Here is an 18,504-nt window from a genome sequence, read left to right as displayed (position 1 = left end):
AACATAAGACAGAAAAACACAACTGAAATAACAAACAAAAGGCCGATGGGAATTATGGATGTAAATTTATTCATAACTTCACAAAAATAAATAAATAAAAATGCAATTATTTTGATAATTTAAGGAAGTAATGTATAAAAGAAAATAAATTGTCTTGATCGAGAAAAATGTTCAAGAAAAATGCCAGATTTCAATACGACATTTTCATACTGGTTATTGTCGTCTGCTCAGTTCAAACAAAGAGAGAGTAAGGGAGAGATAGATAGATAGAGAGAGAGAGAGAGAGAGGGAGAGAGAGAGAGAGAGAGAGAGAGAGAAAGATTTTGCTTTACTCACTGTCTTAGCGACTTTACTTCGTTCTTCTTCCTATCCGATTTCCTTAAAAAAAACTAGCTCCAAATATATCAAATAGACTCCTTTTCCAATGTTCATTAAAAGCACCTGCTTATCTTTGATCCAGTACAGTATTACTGCTAATCATACCTGTTCCCAGTGTCGCCGTTGTCGGCTGCTTCCCTCAGCAGCGAGGAGCAGACTGTCTCTTCTGTCCTTCCTAAGCGTGCAGGTTAAAACGTCCCACTCTCTCTATATATATATTTTCACCTCCCCCTCTCTATACAGCCTGCCAGCATTCGCTAGCTGGTTTCTTTATTTCTTTTTTTCTTTCTCCTCTACTGCCAGCGCTCGTTAGCTATTCTTTCTTTTCTTTTTTTTTTTTTTGACCACTCTCTATATATCTCTTCATATCCTCTCTCTCGTTGTGATTGTTTTCTTGTTTTTTTTTTGGGGGGGGGGTTCTGACTGGACGCAGACGACAGTACAATTGATGAAAATAAAACAAAAACAAACTCCCATTCTCTCTCGATTTCGAACAACATATAAAAGAATAATTAATTATATTTTTTTTAATTAAAAATGTAACATCCCACCACCTATTTAAGAAAAATATTTTCCGAAGATTTTTCTAGTTTAATACTTTTTATTCGATTTCATGAAGAATAGCAAAATATCTTCAACCCGGCTAAATCCCTGAACCGTATTTTGTCAATTTGTTTTTATTTAAGATCTCCAATTTTTTTTTGTTTAACTATTAACTAAAAAAAAAAAAAATGATAAAGAGTCTGGAAGACGGTTTTTTTTTAAAGAAGGGTTCTAGTTTATACATATCATACACGCGACAATGCATCGGCACAAACCTTATCAACTCCCCGGATATTCTGGATTTCCAAGTTATATTCTTGTAGAATCAAGCTCCAGTTTAATAATCTCCGATTTTTATCTTTCATTTTATGCAGGAAAGTGAGCGGGTTGTGATCAGTATAAACGAGTATTTGCCTGCATGAGGAGGATACATACACGTCGAAATGCTTTAGGCTTAAGACGAGGGCCAACGCCTCCTTTTCAACAGTCGAATATCCTAGAGAAATAGCTAACCGGGTGTTCAATACCGACCGCGTCTGTTTGATATATCCGAGACCAGAATCACTGGCATCGATAGCCAAACGGAATGGGTGTGAGAAGTTGGGAGCTTTCAAAACAGGTTGGGAACATAATAAAGATTTGATTTGCTCGAATGCTTTTTGACAAGATGATGTCCAGGAGAATTTCACCTTCTTGGATAGCAACTGGGTAAGTCGTGACGCTATGTCGGAGAAGTTGCGACAGAATTTCCTGTAGTATCCGGCCATGCCGAGGAATCGCCTCAGACTCTTCAAGTTGGTAGGGGCAGGATAATTTACGATACCCTGAATTTTGGCCTCGACTGGGGATATCTTGCCATAGCCGACTGTATACCCCAGGTATATAACTTCAGCTTTGCCAAAGTCGCTTTTAGCTAAATGGACAGTAAGATTTGCCTGTCGGAGTCTATCAAATACGGCTCTCAGGGACGTTATGTGTTCAACCAAGCTATCATTGTATATGACGATATCGTCAATATAGATTTCAACACCGGGTAAGTCTCGCAAGCATGAATTCATCATTCTCTGAAAGGTGGCCTGGGAATTCTTCATCCCGAAATGCATAACTCTATACTGACATAAACCATAAGGGGTGACGAAAGCGGATATTTCTTTAGCTCGTTCAGTCAAGGGTACACACCAATATCTCTTGAGTAGGTCTAATTTGGAAATATATGTGGCCGTGCCAATCTTATCGATGCAATCGTCCATCCTAGGTATGGGGTGAGAGTCAGCTTTTGTAACAGCATTCACTTTGCGATAATCCGTACAGAAGCGAATGGATACATCGGATTTTCCGACTAGCAAGCAAGGAGATGACCAGCTGGTCTGGCTAGGTTCAATGATGCCATGTTCGAGCATATATTTCACTTCATGACTGATTATTTCTGCTTTATGTGGGTTGACACGATACGGGTGTTGTTTAATGGGGAGGGCATTTTCAATCTCTACATCATGTTGAACAAGGTTCGTTCGTTTGGGGACATCAGGAAAGAGATCGCTGTAGTCCCGAATAAGGAGGGTTATATCCTCTCTTTCGTTACTTGACAAATGAGATACGAGGGAGGTAAGATTGGCTAATATTTCTGAATTTGATAACCTCAGGGGGTGTTGGTTTTTCTCCGAGATCTCTTCGGTGTCATCCATTGGTTTCCTCGCGGAAACGGGCACAGTGGTGACCACGATAAGGTTTAATTTATCCCTTTCGAAATACGTTTTTGAACATATTGATGTAACACATCTGTGTTGTCTTTCTACGATCAGGAGTATTAATTACATAGTTTAGTTCGCTGACCTTTAGGATGACCAGATAAGGGTAACAAAACAAGCACTTTGTCTACAACTTCGAAGCTCATGGGGACAGCATTTTGGTCATAATGCTTCTTCATTCTGGCTTGAGTTGTCCGCAATCTTTCGCGTGCCAGTTGGCTGGTTTCATGTAGTCGATTTCGAAACCGTGATACGTACTCCAGCATGGATTCGTGGGTGGATCCTTCCTTAAGACATTTTTCTTTCAACAATGCTAGGGGGCCGCGTACCGAATAGCCAAACACTAACTCAAATGGACTGAATCCCAAAGATTCTTGAGTAGCATCCCAATCCTTCTGGTGACCAAGGCAATAAGTTCGGATCATGGTCTCCAGTGTAGAATGAAACCTTTCCAAGGTGCCCTGGGATTGGGGGTGATATACGTTTGACTTGACTGTTTGTATGCCCAGCATGTTCATGGACTGTTGAAACCTCCTGGACATAAAATTCGATCTTTGATCGGACTGGATTATTTTTGGCAGTCCAACCATTGGAGAAGAAGTTGAGAAGGGCCTTTACAATTTGCTCAGCAGATATGTTTCTGAGTGGGATTGCTTCCGGGCATCTGGTGGATGCGCAAATGAGGGTGAATATATACTGATTTCCCCTTTTAGTCTTGGGAAGTGGACCTACGCAGTCGATCAAAATTTGGCAGAAGGGTTTCTCAAATGCGGGTATAGGATGTAATGGGGCGACTGGTATTTTCTGGTTCAGCTTTCCTACCATCTGGCAGATGTGACAAGTTCGGCAATAGTTAGATACGTCTTCGCATACCTCTGGCCAATAAAAATGTGAAGTGATTCTCTCGTATGAGCAGCTTCTAATATTTCGACCCTGCGTGTCTTAGGTAATACTAGTTGGTATAATACTGACCAGTCTTCGTGCACGGGGGATTATGAGGGCCTCCACTTCCTCATGAGCACGCCGTTTTTTATGAAGTAACCAGAGGGTACTTTCTCCAGTTCTTTCTTGGGTAGCGCTTCTTCAAAGAGGGGGGAAATCTTCTCGTCTCTTCGCTGTTCCTCCATGATCAACCGTCGTGAGGTGGGAAATCCGGGAGAGAGTTTGTGGTTAGTAAGGAGATTATTTGTATCCACGGGTGTCGATTTAGCTTCCACCTCAGTATTCATGAATAGCTGGGAGAGGTCAAGTTCTTCGTCCTCCTCGGACTGATCTTTCATCGCAGACTCTTCTTCTGCAGTTCTTTTTGCGGTCTACGCACGGGTTACTGCACATAATTGGAATATGCCGGGGTGTTGCTCTTCCATCAACTCGGTATTTTCTGAGATGTCTGGCTCCATTATCACTCTTGGGCGGGGAATGACTCTTTCTCCGGCTAAATCATTCCCGAGTAACTAGAGATGCCCTTCATGGGTAGGCTACTGACTACGCTCACTTCTACCGGACCGCATACTATATCCGAATCATGAACCGCCCCCCCCTAAGTAATGAGACCTTACCAATTCTCCAATACTATTGCTACACTATCCCTTTGATTACTGTACACACAATAACCCTTATCCCTGAGTGGCCATTGGGCCTTGATAAGTGGTGTAAAAAAAGAGAGAATCCATGGATTGGGACATCGATGTAATTTCCACTAATTCCGCGAATCACAACGGATTCTCCTGTGGCTGTTTGTGACCCGCATGGCATACTCTGCTCCAACATCAAAGATTCGGTTGCCCCAGTGTCTCTCAGAATTTTTACAGGCTGTTTATCCGAGCGATTATATAATGGGGATATGAAACCGTTTGATATGAATGGTCTATATTCCTTTCTATTCTCGTCAGTATCTTTAAACGTAATGCGCTTATGTGAAGAGAAGAAGCCTTGTGGTTTACTTGTAAATCTTCGTCCAAAATCGGCGCCTTTTCTGTCAGGGCAGTGTACGGCGATGTGCCCTACCTTTTTACAGTAGTGGTATGTTATGGTTCTTCACCCATCTGTTTGACGATAAGTAGGAGACGGTGGCTTTGTATGGGGGTACTTGCTTCTTAATGCAGGAGGTCGGTACACATTGTTCTCGCCAACAGTTTTTTTGGTACGATCGATGTTAGTCATCATTCGGTGGCCCTGGGACCTTTTTGCTTGAATAGGCTAGTAGGTCTGCTTTTGCCTCGCTGATGCGTTAGGGCATATTCATCAGCGAGAGTTGCCATCTGATAAGCCGTTGTAAGCTGCTTCTCATTCAGGAATGCTTTCAAATCATCCTGAATGCAACTCTTAAATTCTTCGATTAAAATTAGCTCTCGGAGCTTATCGTAGTCCGATTCTACATCTTTGGAAGAACTCCATCGGTCGAAGTATACTTCCTTTTGTCGGAAGAATTCTACATAGGATTGATTTTCCAATTTTTTATACGACCAGAATCTCTGTCGGTATGCTTCAGGCACCATTTCATAAGTTTTGAGAATGGCGTATTTCACAATGTTGTAATCAGCGCAGTCCGTGTTAGACATGGATGCAAAGACCTCTTGTGCCCTTCCTCTTAATGCGGTCAAAATGTTGAAAATATTGGTCAACGTCTGCCTCGTTGAACGAAGGTACTAACCTAACCTGTCTTTTTATATCGAATTCATTTCTTCTTTCTTGATGTAAAGTTCTTGCCTCTAATTCCCTAATTCTAGTCTCTTTTTTCTTTTTTTTTTACCATTATCTATATATCTCTTCATATCCTCTCTCGTGATTTTTTCTTGTTTTTTTTCTGACTGAACGCAGACGACAGTGCAATTGATGAAATTAAAACAAAAACAAACTCCTATTCTCTCTCGATTTCGAACAACATATAAAAGAATAATTAATTACATTTTTTGTTACTAAAAATGTAACAATATACAGAATAAATATGCAAATATGTATATACAGAATAAATATGTAAAACATATAAATGCGTATACCTTTTCTCTTTTTTTATTTACTTATTGACATATAGAAATAGTTTTTCTAAAAATACAAAAGTTTTGACCGTTCCCGTTAGCTTTTTCAGTCTATTGAGTTGTATGTGTGTATAAGAATGTATTTTAATAAATGGATATAATTAATTATATATATATATATATATATATATATATATATATATATATATATATGATTTTTAAAAGCAAACTAGCTTAAGTTAACAGTTTACGTAAAAGAAACACGGAACTCCATCCTCACAATCTTTCACCATTGTTCGGCTAGTAAGTCAGAAGAATAAGTTGAGAAACGCAAATAAATAATTTAGAAAATAAAAATTGTACATTGCAAATTAGGCTCAGCGATTACATCAAAAACATTGTTACATTCCAAGGATAATGGGTCTAAAATCTACGGTTACTACTACTACTACTTCTACTACTACTACTACTACTATTACTACTACAACAACAACAACAAGTTTAAATTTTACGAGATGAGTCTAAAGACAACAGACTACATGGTTTCCTCTTCACGGTAGCCAGCATTTTCGATTGTCCTCTGTTATGCTTCTGTATTTACTGTTGGAAGGATTCTATTTGTGTGTCCGTCATTAAGGTCCTCGGTATTCACACGCTTGTTCGTGTGCTGAGGTATTCAGAGCCAAGTTTTCACTAATATTTTCCCAATAATCATAGTTGAACGGCGTGACAAAAGCTATGGTTGCAAACATATTATGGACTCGGAAAATATCATTTGAGATGATAACGAAATCCGCTTATCCTTCTTTCGCCCAGAGCGCATTCTAAACAGTCAATACTGTTACTTCTAATATCGACTTCGTAGTCCCAAACATTAAATACCCCCCCCCAACGCCCATCAAAGCAGTTTTTGGTTAAACAGGAGTCTATTGTACAGAAAAACAGAACGATACGATTTTCGTGACTTGAATATTTCAATGTCGCAGAATTTAATTATTTACAAACATTAATATTTGGTTACGTATGTAAAAGTTAAAGATTGCGAAATTTAAGAATAATTTATCATTAAATTCTTTATTAAAGTTTCGCAAAGGAGCAAAGTTTAATATCTGTCCTAGTGTTACACTAGGTGTATCAGAAAGTGGCCATTAAAATGATGATCAGAACTTTAATAATTCAACTTACTATTTTTCGATTTGTCATAACTTTGGTACATAAATTAATTATAAAACTTTTAATAGACATTTCAAAATGGGAGGGGGGATTTGAAAAAAAAACGTTTGTCTCAAATATTATATTTAGTCTATTGGAAAGAGCCTAAAATTTCACACTGACACTGAAAATATCGTAAAAATTGAACCAATAGAAAAATTTTGATAGATTTTTAAAGTTTAAAAATTGAAACATATTTAACTCGTAGAATTCAATTGATTTGATTACGTAAAAAAATGGCTGCATGAAGGCACGCCGGCATTTTGTAAACATTTTGTAAACACCGTTTTTTAAAAAATAAAAGATAATATTTCTATTATTTTTTCAACAACTTTAATAGTTTATTTTGGAAGTATATTCCATACAGAAAATAAACAACCCACTTTAAAAAGAGAAATTACGAGTTTTTTATATTTTATTCGCAGTTTTCTGTTAGGGGTGTCAAAAATTCCATCAAATTTCTGATACACCTTGTGCTACACTTCCGCTTTTTTGTCTGTGGTCAATGGACGAGAAGTTTTAGACGGAGGCAATTTTTATTTTCGATTTAGAGTGTCCCATTTGTGGGAGCTGGATTTTCTCCACATTAAAAAAAACAACTTTGTATCTAATTCTGGCCTCGTGCAGAGGCAAGTATATAGAAAAAATTGTTTTGAATGAATGAAGGTTTGCATTATAATTTTGTTCAACAATTTCAACAATTTCTCATGGTTAATAACTAATCATAAAGAAGTTTGACTTCTCCTTCCGACTAAAAAACTTCTCACAAATGCTAGTATCCTATATCGCTAAAGTCACCATTCGCTGATATATGGTTTGTTATTGTTACCACATTTCAACTGCTGCTCACAGTACTAGTTTCTCCCTCTTGACTAATAGCTTACTAAGCGCTAATCCCTGTCCCAGCGCCGTAATGTGGCATCCATGTGTTTGTTTTGTTAATAATTCCACGGAATGTGCTCCAGTGAACTCACTTAACTGGTACCCCCTAAATAAAAATATATTCGATGAACTATCAGCAAAATCCCATTTCTTCACTGTAGATGTCCCCAGATGTCGGAAAACTTTCTTTCCTTAAACAAAGAAATTCCACACTTCTTCGTGTTTCACTGACTGTACTGCAAAAAATTAAATGTAATGTTAAGCAACATCTTGCAGTACAACTCCTCACCTATAAAACTGACTCCTAATCACAGTATCCCTTTATGTGTCCGTTGCTATATGCATTGGTTAAAATTCAATCCAAAAATAATAAAAAAAAGATGACCAGATTTGTTCAAGAAGTTAATCGCTAATTTAAATGTAATTACATCAACATTGCTTTAGCGTTTTTAATCTAGCACCAGATTTAATATATTTTTAAACTTATAGTTTTTCCAGTGTTAACATAAATAGAAATCCGGTTGACCACATTCAGCTCGCGGTTTGAAATTAAAGAAAGTGGAGGAGCAGTGTCGTTTAAAACTTTGTCTTCATTTGTTTTCTCGCGATCCGACAAACAGGACCTTTGCAGACGTCAAAAGAAGACGCCATAGGAAAAATATAAATGCATTTAGCATATGCATTCTTTACATTATTATGCAAAAATTGTGAATTTTATTGAACAGATTAAATAAACACAAAATTTAAATCTTATTAAATAAAGTTTGATTGAATGCATTTATGTTGTACAAATAATTAACGTATGCATATATAAATGTTATAGCAAAATTCGCAAAAAAAAGGGAAAGATTGGACTTAGCTGAGAATTCCTTTTCATTATTCCCATAAACTTTTAATCTTCTTTCACTTTTTCTTTCTCGACTGTTTTAAAAAATTGAGCTAACCAGCAAAAACAGATACTCATGTATACTTTCCTTTTGCTAACGCTTTTTTTCTTCTGATGAGAAGGGCCTATCTTTGAAACTCCATGGAATAAAGAACCCTCATCTTTATTTCGTAGTCCTTGTTCTAAATAAAATATTATAAACTAAATTCTACAGTGTCCTGACTTTTTACTACTAATAAACGACGTATATATACACACACACACACACACACACACATATATATATATATATATATATATATATATATATATATATATATACATATATATATATTCATATATATATATTCATATATATATATTCCTATATATATATTCATATATATATATTCATATATATATTCATATATATATATTCATATATATATATTCATATATATATATATTCATATATATATATATATATATATATATATATATATATATATATATATATATATATATATATATATACATTGTTCTTTATGCAAATACAGTCATATTTTGCTACGATGTGGAGACCGTTTCAATTATAATTGATCTCATCAGGCAAGAAAATTTTAAAATTAAAAAGGTTCAAGGCTATTTTCAATTTCAGAGGAGAGAAAATATACTTTGCCATGACTGGCGTGAAGCAGTGTTAATATTGTAACTAGAATATTGAATTAAAAATGGTCTTGAAACTTTTTTAATTTTTAAATTTTCTTGCCTGATGAGATAAATTATAATCGAAACCGTCTGCACATCGTAGCAAGATATGACTGTATTTACATAAATAAAAATAAAAAATAAATAAAAATAAAAACTATAATTTACTCTCTTTGATTAAGCACTATCAACGACCCTTGTTAAAATTCAATTATTCTTAATCTTTGGATAGCTTTCAGTTTGGAATATATATATATATATATATATATATATATATATATATATATATATATATATATATATATATATATATATATATATAAAATTACTTCCCCCCTCTCTCTCTCTCTCTTTCTCTCTCTCTCTTTCTCTCTCTCTCTCTCTCTGTATAAAAATATATATGTAATGAATAATTTGAATAATTTAAAATTCCAGGTACGGTGTGGTATAGTATTCTGTCTGGTAACCTTCACAATCAATTTGCTTTGGATTCACTCACTGGAGAGTTAAAACTGATTGCTAATCTCGATCGAGAATCAGTAGAAATGTATTCCCTTGTAATTCAGGCCATAGATGGAGGCTCTCCTGCCTACTCAACTCAAGCTTTTGTCACAGTAAACGTGATCGACGAAAATGACAACAGTCCAACGTGTCGCTCTTCGTATTATTCTGTTTCGCTGCCTGAAAATGCCCAACTGAACAGCCCTGTCATTTCTTTGCAATGTACAGATTTAGACATTGGCACTAACTCGCTTCTTTCTTATACCATTACAAGGGGCAATACTCCAAGTTCCTTCATTATTGATTCAACGACAGGCAACGTTACAGTTTTTGGCAATTTGGACGCTGAACATAAAGCCAAATATTTGATAATAATCGATGTCTCAGATCAAATACATGTCACAAAAATCCAAGTTGAAATTGTGTTGATTGATATTAATGAAACGCCACCGAGATTCACTCCTCCCGGACCATTTGGAACTCATGTCCCTGAAAATGCGGCAATTGGTTCTTTTGTATTCCAAGTAATCGCCAAAGATGACGATGTTTCAGACACATCATTGCTCTTTTCGTTTCCTACGCCAAACAAATACTTTAACATCAATAAAATTACTGGATCTATCACTCTTAACGATCGTATAGACCGAGAGGTGTCCAGTACTCATACCTTGATTATTAAAGTGGCTGACCATGCTTCACCTCGTTCATTAAGTAACATAACGTCTCTGACCGTCACAGTCGATGATGTTAACGATAATATCCCTTCTTGTAAGAAAATGAATATAGTTTCCTTATCTGAAGATGAACTACCATCAACATGGATCGCGAATATATCCTGCTTTGATGTGGATCTGTCTTCACCATTGCTGACCTACACACTCAAAACAGGAAACAATTCAGGGCTATTTGAGGTACAATCCAATACAGGGCAAATTTTCTTGATGAAACGTTTGGATTTTGAAACAAACACTTTGCATTCATTGGACATTTTAGTAGATGATAATGGTCGACCGTTAAACTTATACGCGCATGTAAAATTAATCGTCAAAGTGTTACCAGTAAACGAACACGCCCCGACTTTTCAGATCAGGGGTAACAATATAATAGCAGTGATGGAAAACAGCTCACTGAGTTCGCTTATTGCATGGATCAATGCGACTGACGCCGACGAAGGTGAGGACCATGGCGAAATCGCGTTTGACATTGAGTCAGGTGATCCTGGCGGGCATTTTTTAATCGATTACAAAACAGGTAAAATCGTCTTAGTGAAACATTTGGACCGTGAATCGCAGGATAGTTACCGATTGTCTGTGACGGCTAGAGATTGTTTGCATGGATCTGGAAAACCCCGGACCACATCGACTACAATTTATATCAACGTAACGGATGTGAATGACAATTTCCCAGAATTCAGCAAAACATCTTTCATTGTGCATGTGTCTGAAAACGTAAGAATTGGCACCAAATTGCTAACATTTGGTGCTCGTGATGACGACATCGGATTAAATGGTCAAGTGGTTTTCTTTATCGCGTCTGGTGATTCAGCTGATCAATTTACCATTACTGACAGCCATCTTGTGGTTAATAATACACTTGACTTCCGGAAAAAAGCAACTTACTCGTTAAACATCCAAGCACAGGACAAAGGTGTACCCCCCCTTTCATCCTATTCCCATGTAACTGTTCATGTAAAACCAAAGAATGATCACCCACCGACATTTTCCGAAGGTAACGCTAGCATCGTGTTAAAAGAAGATCACCCGGTCGGATCGATAATTTATCGAGTGAATGCGACTGATCTCGACACTGGTAATTCTGATGGACTAAATATCTCAATAACTCACGTGATTCCTTCGAACGCACCACGAAATGCTTTTTATATCGATGAGAAAAAAGGAGACATAGTGCTTGCTGATTATATGGACTATGAGAAGCAACCAAATGAGTTTCATTTCATCATAACTGCATTAGATAAGGGGACAGCAAATTATCGTCCTTTATCGGCTACAATGACGCTGAGCATCAGAATCGTTAATATCAACGATAACCCGCCAGTATTTGGGCAAAATACGTACAGTTTCTCAGTAGACGAGGATGCATCTCCAAATACGTTTGTTGGAAAAGTGAGCGCAGTAGACAAAGATGAAGGTTCGTTCGGTTTGGTCACTTATTCCGTGGTTGGGGGAGATACAAACCCAATTGGAGAATTTGTTCTGGACCCAAAATACGGCAGCTTGTTTGTGAACATGTCATTAGATTTCGAAAGGAAATCTACGTACGTATATATCATCGAGGCGGTCGACACAGGCAGTCCGAAAATGTCCAGTCGGTGCACCGTTCGTATATCAGTGCGAGATGTGAATGATTTCGCACCAGACTTTATTTTGTCTATGCGTTCTATAAAGATTTCCGAAAATATTGCGATTGGCAAATCAGTGATCAAAATGAAAGCGACAGACAGCGATTCTTCGGCGAACGGTAATTCTGACATTCGGTTCAGTCAGACAGAGCTAACGTCTGCAAATAATTACTTTCGGATTGATGAACTAAGTGGAATCATATATGTGCGCCGGCAACTTGATCGTGAAGTTATGAGCACGTGAGTATAACTTATTAGCAAAACTCAAATTTTGAAACTCGTCACAGATTTTAAAAACTAGAAACTAGAAAAAAATACACATTAATTTTGGAAGGTTGAAAATATGAGTAACCATTTTTGATCATTTTGTTTTTATCTGAAATTGTTGGCTTTTCTGATATAATTAAATATATCAATCGATAAAGACTTGTTTATAAATATTTGTATTGGAATAAACAGATATCAACGTCTCATTTAAAAAAAATAAACTGAAAATGGAGATGGAAACAATAAAATTGTGTATGGATTTATAACGATGTAAGCAAATATTGAATTTGAAAAGGAATCATACAAAATAAATCTTGTACATCTTTAGCTGAGACAATCGTGCTAATTATTACGACTGTTAATTTACTTCTTTATAAATACGTCAGTTTATTACTTAACGTCGTAAGCAGGTAATCTAACCCTCCCCTCAAATGGAGCATTCTTGAGGAGAACAAAACTTCACGTAGTCGAATACCTTGTTATTTCCCGATAAGCGTGCCTAAAGCGATCGATAATAACTCAGTTCATCTCCTTAGAGATAGTGTAATGCCTGGGAGGAGGGAATCCTAGAAACAATGCAAGGCTTGTTTACTTATTAGGATTTGAGATGAATATCTGTCAATAATTTAGTTGTAATAAAATTAATTTCTAATAAAAGCTTTTAAATAGCAATAAACTGCTGTTCTCCTGTCGCATTTGTTAATATATTCGCTCCGCACCAAACATTTATTTAAAAATACTTATAACATATAATTAACTGTTTTTTGTTTTGTTTTTTTTTGGATGAGAAAAAAAACACTACTGTTTAGATTACGCACGTATGTTTTTGGACATAAACATTGTGATCCAGTATTGCTGCCAATGTTTCTGTTCTTTTAAAGTTATTTTGAATTTATGTTTGAATTTCTTTCCTGATAGGCACTCTTTGATTATTTATGCTGTTGACAATGGCAGACCACGGCTAACAGGTTCCACAAACATCAGCATTCACATATCGGATGTAAACGACAATAGCCCTGTCTTTGTCCGTCGCTATCGGGCTTTGGTCTCAGAAAAGACACACGTTGGACACGTGATTTCTCAAATAGTCGCATATGATCGAGACGAAGGAAAAAATGGCGCCGTCATATTTGAAATTCTCAATGGAAACACGAATGATGACTTCCGGCTAGATTCCACTTCCGGTTATCTTCTCACAAACAACTCGTTGGACCGAGAAAGAACGTCACAATACAGGTGGAGTTTCATTACCTGTCATTTTCTGTCTTTCATTTCATTTCTTTCGGATACCACATTTGTTTACTTGTCCGTTTGCGTCTATTGCTATTCATTTCGGTACCCATGCACTTAATGATCCGTGCTGAAATAATTACGTTATTATTTAAAAAGCCATTCTTAACATGGGGAGGGGAGGGTGTTTTGTATCTATTCTGTACTTTAACCTTACAATTGAATAAAAACATATTAAAAAACTTTAATTAAACTTGGAAATACAATTTTAAAAATAGCGCGGATCAGTAAGTGCATTAGCACGTTCATTTCTTTAGTTTGTACATTCTTATTTCTTTCAAGTAGTTTTTTAAAATGTTTTTTTTTTCGCTTTTGATTTATTCTCTTTTTATCGTTTTTTTTATTTTTCGCTTTCTCATTTTTTAAAATTTATTTGACTGTTTTGCTTTTGTCCTTTCGTTCCCCTTTTTTTTCTTCTTTTTTCTTTAATTATTTTGTTTTATCTCCTTGTTTCATGTCCTCTCTTTAATGTATTTTTACTCATTTCGATCTGTTTAAATTTTTTTATTGTCTCGTTCTTTCTTCTTACTTTCTTTCGTTTATATTTTTTCTTTCATTTTTCCCGTAAGATTTTATGTTACTTTGTATTCATCATTTTATTTCTTTGTTCTTAACTTTTATGTCATTACTTTTTTCAACCTCTTTTCTTTTAGTTTTTCTTTCCTTTCTACGTTTGAATTTCTCTCTACCTACCTATATATATATATATATATATATATATATATATATATATATATATATATATATATACTTGTTTATCTATCTGTAAGTTTATTTCCCTCTTTTTTTTTGATGTTATATTTTTTAAAATTATTTCTCTTCATTTACATAACCTTAATTCTTACTTTAAAAAGGTTTTTATTTTGTTATCTTTTTATATTCTTTTGACTTCTGGCTCTTATTCCTTTATTCTGCTCAATTTTATTTTGGAATATATTAATTTGATATTTTCTTTTGAAATATAATAGAAAAACATAAAATTAATGTGCCATTGATTTCTGGTCTCTCATCCTTTTTCTCATTTTCTCGCTTTCATTGGTTTCTTCATTCGTTTACATGTAACTTTTTTTTATGTCATTCTATTGTTCTGTTTTCTTTCTTTTTCTCGTTCCTTTTTCTTCGCTTTTATTTATTCCTCCTCATTTTCCGGTGCTTCGTTTTTCCTTATTTTTTAAGCAATTCATTTTTAATTCTCGCGTTGATCTTGATTTTCTTTTTCTACTTCATCCTTTACTCAGTGTATTTCACTATTTCTTATCGATTTTATTTCGCCTTTATTATTCTCTAATTTTCATTTTATTTATTTTTTTACTATCTCTGACTTTTCTTTCATTTTTATTTTTCTGTTGTTCTCTCTTTTTTCCTGTATTCATTTGGTTTTTTCACTCTTCATTTTTTCATTTTTTCACTCTTCATTTTTTCATTCTTTTCATTTTTCACTCTTCATTTTTTTCATTTTTCACTCTTCATTTTTTCATTTTTTCATTTTTTCACTCTTCATTTTTTCATTTTTTCACTCTTCATTTTTTCATTTTTTCATTTTTCACTCTTCATTTTTTCATTTTTCACTCTTCATTTTTTTCATTTTTCACTCTTCATTTTTTCATTTTTTCACTCTTCATTTTTTCATTTTTTCACTCTTCATTTTTTCATTTTTTCATTTTTCACTCTTCATTTTTTCATTTTTTCACTTTTTCATTTTTCACTCTTCATTTTTTTATTTTTCACTCTTCATTTTTTTCATTTTTCACTCTTCATTTTTTCATTTTTTCATTTTTCACTCTTCATTTTTTCATTTTTCACTCTTCATTTTTTTCATTTTTCACTCTTCATTTTTTCATTTTTCACTCTTCATTTTTTTCATTTTTCACTCTTCATTTTTTCATTTTTCACTCTTCATTTTTTTCATTTTTCACTCTTCATTTTTTCATTTTTTCACTCTTCATTTTTTCATTTTTCACTCTTCATTTTTTCATGTTTTCACACTTCATTTTTTCATTTTTCACTCTTCATTTTTTCATTTTTTCACTCTTCATTTTTTTCATTTTTTCATTTTTCACTCTTCATTTTTTCATTTTTCACTCTTCATTTTTTCATTTTTTCACTTTTTCATTTTTCACTCTTCATTTTTTCATTTTTCACTCTTCATTTTTTCATTTTTCACTCTTCATTTTTTTCATTTTTCACTCTTCATTTTTTCATTTTTTCACTCTTCATTTTTTTCATTTTTTCATTTTTCACTCTTCATTTTTTCATTTTTCACTCTTCATTTTTTTCATTTTTCACTCTTCATTTTTTCATTTTTTCACTCTTCATTTTTTCATTTTTCACTCTTCATTTTTTCATTTTTTTCATTTTTCACTCTTCATTTTTTCATTTTTTCACACTTCATTTTTTCATTTTTCACTCTTCATTTTTTCATTTTTTCACTCTTCATTTTTTCATTTCTTCATTTTTTTCACTCTTCATTTTTTCATTTTTTCACTCTTCATTTTTTATATTTTTTCATTTTTCACTCTTCATTTTTTCATTTTTCACTCTTCATTTTTTCATTTTTTCACTTTTTCATTTTTCACTCTTCATTTTTTCATTTTTCACTCTTCATTTTTTCATTTTTCACTCTTCATTTTTTTCATTTTTCACTCTTCATTTTTTCATTTTTTCACTCTTCATTTTTTTCATTTTTTGATTTTTCACTCTTCATTTTTTCATTTTTCACTCTTCATTTTTTTCATTTTTCACTCTTCATTTTTTCATTTTTTCACTCTTCATTTTTTCATTTTTCACTCTTCATTTTTTCATTTTTTCATTTTTCACTCTTCATTTTTTCATTTTTTCACACTTCATTTTTTCATTTTTCACTCTTCATTTTTTCATTTTTTCACTCTTCATTTTTTCATTTCTTCATTTTTTTCACTCTTCATTTTTTCATTTTTTCACTCTTCATTTTTTCATTTTTCATTTTTTCACTCCTCATATTTTCATTTTTTCACTCTTCATCTTTTCATTTTTTCACTCTTCATTTTTTTATTTTTTTATTTTTTCATATTTTCACTTTTATTTCATTTTGTCATTTTTTCATTTTTTCACTCCTCATTTTTTCACTCTTCATTTCTTCATTTTTTCACTCTTCATTTTTTCATTTTTTCACTTCATTTTTTCACTCTTCATTGTTTCATTTTTTCACTCTTCATTTTTTCATTTTTTCATATTTTCACTCCTCATTATTTCATTTTTTCATTTTTTCATTTTTTCACTCTTCATTTTTTCATTTTTTCACTTTTCATTTTTTCATTTTTTCATTTTTTCACTCTTCATTTTTACATTTTTTCATTTGTTCACTCTTCATATCTTCATTTTTTCATTTGTTCATTTTTTTCACTCTTCATATCTTTGTTTTCATTTTTTCTTTTTTTCACTCTTCATTTTTTCATTTTTTCACTCTTCATTTTTTCATTTTTTCACTCTTCATTTTTACATTTTTTCATTTTTTCACTCTTCATATCTTCATTTTTTCATTTTTTCACTCTTCATTTTTTCATTTTTTTCACTCTTCATTTTTTTATTTTTTTCACTCTTCATTTTTACATTTTTTCATTTTTTCACTCTTCATATCTTCATTTTTTCTTTTTTTCACTCTTCATTTTTTTTATTTTTTCATTTTTTACTCTTCAGTTTTTCATTTTTTCACTCTTTATTTTTTCATTTTTTTCACTCTTCATTTTTTCATTTTTTCATTTTTTCACTCCTCATTTTTTCATTTTTCATTTTTTCATTTTTTCACTCTACATTTTTTTTCATTTTTAATTTTTTTACCTCTTCATTTTTTCATTTTTTCATTTTTGACTTCTCATTTTTTCACTTTACATTTTTTCATTTCTCAGTTTTTCGCTCCTCATATTTTCATTTTTTCACTCTTCATTTTTTCATTTTTTCATATTTTCACTCCTTATTATTTCATTTTTTCACTCTTCATGTTTTCACTCCTCATTTTTTCACTCTTCATTTTTTCATTTTTTCGTTCTTCATTTTTTCATTTTTTCACTCTTCATTTTTTCATTTTTCACTCTTCATTTTTTCATTTTTTCATTTTTTCAATCTTCTTTTCTTCATTTTTTCATTTTTTCACTCTTCATTTTTTTCATTTAAAAAATTTTTTTCACTCTTCATATCTTCATTTCTTCATTTTTTCACTCCTCATTTTTTCATTTTTACACGCTTCAATTTTTCATTTTTTCATTTTTTCACTCTTCATTTTTTTCATTTAAAAATTTTTTTTCACTCTTCATTTTTTCATTTCTTCATTTTTTTCACTCTTCATTTTTTCATTTTTTTTAACTCTTCATTTTTTCATTTTTTCATTTTTCCCTCTTGATTTTTACATTTTTTCATTTTTTCACTCTTGATTTTTTCACTCTTCATTTTTTCATTCTTCATTTCTTCATTTTTTCACTCTTTATTTTTTCATTTTTTCACTCTTCATTCTTTCATGTTTCATTTTTTTATTTTTTCATTTTTCACTCTCCATTTTTTCATTTTTCACTCTTCATTTTTTCATTTTTTCACTCTCCATTTTTTCATTTTTCACTCTTCATTTTTTCATTTTTCACTCTTCATTTTTTAATTTTTCACTCTGCATTTTTTCATTTTTTCACTCTCCATTTTTTCATTTTTCACTCTTCATTTTTTCATTTTTCACTCTTCATTTTTTCATTTTTTCACTCTTCATTTTTTCAGTGTTTCATTTCTTCATTTTTTCATTTTTTACTCCTG

The 18,504-nt window shown here is 32.9% G+C and overlaps 1 protein-coding gene across 1 annotated transcript in view; it reads left to right on the top strand.

The window, feature by feature from the left end:
* The window catches only part of LOC145277819 (protocadherin Fat 4-like), a 514,458-nt gene that overhangs the window by 415,014 nt on the left and 80,940 nt on the right, over nucleotides 1-18,504 (top strand). Inside the window, exons 22-23 of the mRNA XM_080129718.1 lie at nucleotides 9,750-12,414; nucleotides 13,360-13,677. Coding sequence (XP_079985844.1) covers nucleotides 9,750-12,414; nucleotides 13,360-13,677 — 2,983 coding nt within the window. The remainder of the gene's footprint in view (nucleotides 1-9,749; nucleotides 12,415-13,359; nucleotides 13,678-18,504) is intronic.

Source organism: Euprymna scolopes, chromosome 6, assembly GCF_053919585.1.
Source record: "Euprymna scolopes isolate OS-2025 chromosome 6, ASM5391958v1, whole genome shotgun sequence".
NCBI lineage: Eukaryota > Metazoa > Mollusca > Cephalopoda > Sepiida > Sepiolidae > Euprymna > Euprymna scolopes.
The sequence above is the reverse complement of the archived record's forward strand: the minus strand, read 5'-3'. Positions and strand labels throughout refer to the sequence as shown.